This window comes from Tupaia chinensis, unplaced genomic scaffold (genome assembly GCF_000334495.1).
Source record: "Tupaia chinensis unplaced genomic scaffold, TupChi_1.0 Scaffold000086_1, whole genome shotgun sequence".
Lineage (NCBI taxonomy): Eukaryota > Metazoa > Chordata > Mammalia > Scandentia > Tupaiidae > Tupaia > Tupaia belangeri.
Genome location: NW_006159548.1, coordinates 796,634 through 803,532, shown reverse-complemented (window position 1 = coordinate 803,532; position 6,899 = coordinate 796,634). Strand labels below are relative to the sequence as shown.

At 42.6% G+C, this 6,899-nt stretch overlaps 1 protein-coding gene across 1 annotated transcript; it reads right to left on the bottom strand.

The window, feature by feature from the left end:
- Window positions 1–4,101: 4,101 nt before the first annotated feature.
- Window positions 4,102–5,805, bottom strand: UTP3 (UTP3 small subunit processome component). Its single transcript, XM_006142894.3, has one exon. The coding sequence runs from the start codon at window positions 5,645–5,647 to the stop codon at window positions 4,229–4,231; it is 1,419 nt and encodes a 472-aa protein (XP_006142956.1). The 5' UTR covers window positions 5,648–5,805; the 3' UTR covers window positions 4,102–4,228.
- Window positions 5,806–6,899: the final 1,094 nt, after the last annotated feature.

Here is a 6,899-nt window from a genome sequence, read left to right as displayed (position 1 = left end):
GGGTGTGTGTACGTGCATGCTCAAGATCCCAAGAGGAGAATGGAGAAGGGATTGTGGCATGGCCATCCCCTCTGTGTGTGTGTGTGTGTGTGTGTGTGATTTCTTGCTTTCTGTCTTTCTGGTGAGTGCTGTGCCCTATAGCAAAAACCTCTCCAAAAAAGAAAAAGAATATAGGTAAGAAACTATGGTTTAAAGAAATTACCTAGCCCAAAGTCAGTCAGGTGGTTAGTAGCAAAATAAGTCTTTAGATAATTAATTTGATGTTTTCTTCTACTTAATTTTTAGTATTCTTTATTTTCCATAGTTGCCCATAGTTTAATATGCTGCCATAAAACTGGTTGTTGCTTTACACTAAAACTTGATATCAGTAATCTACTTTACTGATCTGTGAAGACGTATCTGTGAAGCTCCCTAGAGTTCACAAAGTGAATCTCTATAAAAAATTATCATTACACTGATTAACAGCTTCAGTATACTCTAATTCATGCTTCATGCTTAGGTATAGTACTCAGCACATCATAGTGCTCTTTAAATTTTAAATAAAAACAAATTTCAAACTTCTTTTGCTATTAATTCACATCAGACAAAGCTATATTTTATATTTATGGGGAACTTCAAAAATTTGTGTTTATTTTTGTGCAAAAACCCATGTGTTTTTAATATGAATATTCCATTAACTTTTTGAAGACTCCTCATATAGGACAGCACCATCTATATCCAAGCTATTTCAAAATGATGAATCAATATTTATAAAGTGAAATGTATGAAGGCATATATTTGGAGGAATACATTGGGTTGTTAGAAAAGTCATGATGGGGACCAGCAGTTAGCGTAATGGCTATGTCACTGGACTCCCATGTAGTCGACCGCAGTTCATGTCCTGGACCCGGGGGCTTAAAACTCACGCCGGGTGCATGTGCGCACATGCCCAAGGATCCCGAGAGGAGAATGGAGGAGAAGGGATTGTGGTGTGGCCATCCCCCCCGGGGGGGTGAGTGATTTCTTGCTTTCTGTCTCTATCTGTCTGGCGAGCGCACATGCCCTATAGCAAAAAACCTCTTAAAAAAAAAAGTCACGATGTTTTTTTGCAAAAATGTATAATGACTTTTGTGACCACCCAATAGAAAAGGTTTAATTTTTTCCCACTATCTTAAATGGAAGAATTTTCTTGCATTAAAACATTTTCTTTCTTTACATTTATTTTTAATTTTATTACTATCATTTTCCAATTTGACCAGAGAGAGAGAAAGTGAGAAAACATGCTCGACCATGTGGGAGTCCAGAGCCCCAACCTCCATTCCACTTGCTGTCCCAAGTGGTGTGGTGGGTTGAAGTGCTGGACTCCCACACAGCCGACTGAGGTTCGAGTCCCAGTCCTGTTGGTTTGCTTTCTTACTTTTCCTTTCTCTCTCTCTCTCTTTCTGGTCAAATTAAAATAATAAAAGCAAATAAAATTAAATTAAAAAAAACTTTTTTTTTTCTCTCTACAACTGTATATTAGGGATAGGACATAGCAAAAATATTTTCAACTTTAAATTCATCTTTGTTTTTTGCCGTGTCAAAAACCCTTCATGTGCTCACCCAATGCTTTCCTTTCTCCCAAATGTGTACTTTGTTTTTCTAAGAGAGATTTTTGCTATAGTGCGTGTACTTGCCAGAGAGACAGAGACAGAAAGTGAGAAATCACCCCATGGGGGGATGGCCACACCACAATCTCTTCTCTTGGGAACTCATGCACACACACCTGGCATGAACTTTAAGTCTCTGGATCCAGGATTTGAACTGTGGTCGAGTATGTGGGAGTCCAGTGGCGTAATCATTCCGCCATCTGCTGGTCTCATCCAAATAATTACTATTAACTTCCCACTTACAAGCCAACACTTGGTGATTACTGCACAACAGACACTGTTCTAAGTGGTTTATATATATATATATATATATATAAATATATAAATATAAATTTACTTCTCATAATGACAATAGTAGGGAAAAGCCATTATCCACACTTTAGATGGAAAAAAATAAAAAAGGAAAACAGATTAAGTAACTTGCCCAACATAACACATCCTAGGTGATGAAGTTGGGGTAGGAACCTGGCTTTTCTAATTACAGTCTGCTTTTAATCATTGTTATATGGCTTCTAGGTAAACTAGAAAGGGGATAAAATAACAACAGTATGTAGATGAAGGGAATAAAACTTGGAGATCAACTGCCTCAGAACTGCCCTGGGAAAATAACTCAAAACCTATACTTTTTTCTAATATTCTATATCGGAAAAGGAAGTAGAGGATTGGGCTCCAAAACCAAAAAGGCTGAGGTGAAATCCTGGCTCTGCCACTTAATAGCTGTGTGGCCTTGAGAAAGGTATTTCTCTTTGCCACAGTTTCCTCATCTTCAAAATGTGGATACTGGAATTTACCACATGGGGTTGTTGTGATGAATAAGGAAATAAGTACTTATAAAGTGCTCACAAAAGTAGTTTGGAAGGCACTGTTATTTTTATCTTCAACCTCTCTATAAGAAAACAGAACATAAATTTGGCATGTGTCAGTACTACTTCACAAAGTTACTGTAAGGATTAAATGAGATAATATACGACTGGTACATGCCAAGTGTGTAACAGTAACATGGAATTACTTGTATTTCTAGCAGCTTGCACAATGCTTAAGGGATAAAGTGACATAGTTAACTCATCTTTTGGCATTTCTTACTAGTTATAATCCTCTGTGGCATCATCCTAAATACAGTCAGGCAATGCTTAAGGACATAGATCCAAGAAATGTGTTAGTAGGCGATTCTGTCATTATGAAATATCAATGTACTTACACAACCTAGAAGGTAATCTGTTACACACCTAGGTTAAGTGATATTTTATTATAATCTTATGGGACTGCTGCTGTACGCACATAAACCCATCACAGCCTGAAATGTCATTATACCCCACATAACTGTATTTTCTAAAGGTTTACACATTCTTTTTCTTAAGAATTAATCTTATTTTTATTATTCTAATATTCCCAGAGAGAGAGACAGAGAGAGAGAAGAGGAAAAGAGAGAGGGAGAAAGGGAGAAAGGAAGCCTCCATGTCTGGGACTCAAACCACAGTTGGCCATGTGGGAGTCCAGTGCCCTTAAACACCATGCCACCTGCTAGCCCCCATAACAGTATTTTTTTTTTTTGAGAGATTTTCATTGTAGGGCGCGTGCACTCGCCAGACAGACAGAGAGACAGAGAGAGAGAGACATAGAGACAGAAAGCGAGAAAGCACCCCCCAGGGGGGATGGTCATGCCGCAATCCCTTCTCCTCTGTTCTCCTCTCAGGATCTTGGGCACGCACGCACACGCGCCCGGCGTGAGTTTTAAGCCACCAGGTCTGGGACATGAACCACGGTCGACTATGTGGGAGTCCAGCGACATAGCCATTACGCTAACTGCTGGTTCCCCCCATAACAGTATTTTTAAGTTAACCATTTCAAAACTTTTTCCCTACTTTAAGACCACAGTAACTGCAAAGAAAAATGTTAACTGTTACCACCTGAAGTGGCCACTAATCTAGTAAAAATCATACCAAATTTTTAGCAAATGGAGTATGAGTGCAAATGGAGTATGAGTTCAAACAGCAATCACTTCAAGTCACCGGCCCAGAGGGGAAATGGAATTTTTACCTTTTCACCACATAAAGGACTATCAGAAATATTTACAATTGATGTAATTAAGGCATGTCCTTTCTTTTCTACTTTTAACTGAAACTCCTCTTCATCCCCATGCTTTTACCACACAGAATATTATTAACAAGTATAATATTAACAAGTATTCTAAAATTACAATTAGGTCAATGAAATATACGTCAGAACCATGTTATAAGGTATCTTACAAAGGAGATTATTGTCAAAGGTGCATTTTATATGAAAAGTTATGTGTTCTAAATTCAATGAATGCTCCACAACAGCTGTGAAATTTTCCTAATACTTGACGGAGAAAGAACTTTTTTCAACACCATCTCTCTTCCCACGCACTTTCAATATTGCTCCCACAGTTCTTAGTATAAATCTTAATAAATATAAAATCAAAGGACAAATAAATTGACCAACGACACAAATATCCCTATTGGTAGGAAATGTATTAACTTTAAGGTTGGGTATTATGTATTAATACAATCACTTTGGTTAATAATAAAAATTCATTGACCTAAATTTATTGCCAAAAACCCATAAACTAGGAAAAACCTTTACTTAAGCTTAATGCTCTTTTTAACTCCTGCACGAATGCCAGATAATTCACCACTGTAACGTTGCTCTTCTCTACGAACTTCACGAACCTGGCCTCTTCTTCGAATTTTGGCTCTTCTAAACTTCTCCCTGTGTTTCACTCTGGGATTGCGATCAATCTTCTTTCTTCTAGGAGTAAGTCCTCTGTTTTTAGCAATCTGATATGTAATGGCTCTCTTTGTATTTTGATCTTCAAGAGCCTGTTCTTCAGGGCTATTTTCTTTCTTTCTCTTCAACTTCTGCCCATCTTCTAGTTCTTTATAGTATTTCAGTGCAGCTTCTTTATCCAAATCGGAATCATCAGAAGGATCTGTCATAGCAGAGGCAGCAGCTGAAGTCTCTGAAATGACCTTTGGCTTGGTTTTGGTAGGTTTTACTTTTGGATTCAGTTTTTCCTTTACAGCACCATCCTTAAGTGTGAGTAGATGACGAATTTCGGAGGACAGCTTCTGATCCACAACAGACAGCTCGTTGATCAAATTTCGGTAGGTAACAAGCCTTTCTATGACAGGATGTCCATGTGCAGGCACTCTCCGAGCTTTCAGGATCAAGTAAAAACTGATGTTGGAGCAATAGTTCAAGTAGAGATTATACTTGGTCCACAAGTATTGGCTTCCTTTTCCAGGTGGAATGATCCCTCGTTCCACCAACTGTAACAATGGCTCCAGCTCATCTTTCACTACTGTTAATTTAACTTTCAGATCGTCTATCAGCTCCAAGAGCTCTGGTGATTCCTTCCGCAACATCTTTAACTTCTCTTTCACCGATACTTTGGCCAAATCCTTCACGACCCGCGTCTCAGCCTCATCTACCTGAGGCACCGGTTTTGCAAAGGCCTCCACCCAAGCGACCCCAAAATCATCCTCTTGCAGGGCTTGGGCTAAGCGCCGCTGAATGACTTGTGCCTCCTCCTCCTCCTCTCTTTCTTCTTCCTCTACTTCTTGTTGACTTTGCCGGCCTCGGGCCTTGGAACCATAGTCCGTGTCATAGTAAAGTTTTTTCCTCTGACCCCACGACAAACTGGGATCTACAGAGTCCTCAGCCTCACTCTGCACCGAGCTCCCACCATCCTCCTCCTCGTCCTCCTCCTCACTGCCTCCATCTTCATCGTCCTCATCGTCAATATCTAAAGGTAGTACCTCCTCCTCCTCATCTCCATCCTCCTCATTCCCACTCTCTACTTCGCTCCAACCCTTAGCCAAGACGGCTCGGGATCGTGCCTCGTGGAAATCATCTACCTGATCTTGGTAGTAGCTGGAGTCCCCGGGGGAGGGTGGTAGTCCCACATCGTCTTCAGTTTCGTCCGCAGGGGTGCTACCTGCCTTGGCTCGAACAGCTGCCCACCTGGCCGCTCCGCGCCGCCGGGATCTCCCCACCATGGCTCACACACGGTCTCAGTTCCACAGTAAAGCCCGGTTTTCGAGCACTTCTGGCCTCTGTGCACGAACCACGCGCTCCAGCAACACACCGCCTTAAACAACAGCGCGCGCTTCCCTACCACGCGAGTTTGCAAACTCCCAAGTCGGCTGCAGGAGTTTTCACTTCCTTCCGGCCCCCAGGATGCTCTCGGCGTAGCGTGAACGACGACTTCCGCTGGGTCTAGAGTAACATGGATAACTCTTCGCTGTACCTTTTAATGATAATCGATTCCAATGAATTAAAATCTTTCCGTGTAGAAACAATAGACTATAGAAGTTCCGTTCCGCAGAGACCTTTCCAGCGACGTCTGTATTTACTCTCGCGAGACTGGACGTGGCTTGTGGGGCGGGGAATCGGGACGGCGCCGCGAGGCGCGCTCGAAGGGAGCAGTAGAGGGCGCTGTATGTCTACGTCAGAGAGCGCCGGCAGTCGTTTAGTGTACGGTACAGTGTCCGACGACAGCGAGGAGGAGCTCCACGCTGGCTGTTAAAAGTTTTGCGGCTTGCTGGGTGTGTCTTCTCCTCTCCACTTATCCTTCTGGAAGTTAGTCAGTTTGTTTTTCCGTTGTTGTTTTTTTTTCCTGCACGTTGCAAACGACACATTTCTAGGTCCCACAGTCTGAGGTGGCTACGGCGGTAGGGTCGGCGGCCCCCCGACTCCCAATATTTTACCGTTGGCGTTGGGGCGCGAGCGCAGGCCGGGGTGCGGGCCGCGTTTATCTCTACCCACTCCTTCTCGTTGCCCTCAGGGCTCGGGGTTTTGTGTCTCCTGGGCCTCAGGGTGACGCTGGGTAGGCAGAGCGCCCGTGCAGTGAGGCCCTCTCCTCAGACTCTCGAGGGGTCTCGGGATGATCCCTGAGAAGGGGAAAGCAGCGCTGTTCCTTTTTCTTTTAGGTAAGAGATTCGTTCTTCAAAATACTTGGGAAATGACACATTTTAATTCTCAGAAACATCCCTGTGTTTTGTAATTCTTCACCATTGTTAAATCACCAAACGCGACAGTCAGCATAGTAGGCAGCAAGGGGGAAGCTGATGGCTTGTGCTGTAGCGGGGACACGCGTTACCCAAGTAATACAGAGCACGTGGAATTGTGACTGGACATAAACACCGAATGCATACCACACTTGTTCTACGTTAGTCAGCCCCAGCAGCTGCAGACAGCATGACATTTTACATCTTTCTTTGAACGCACCACCTCCCGTGCTTAAAAAGT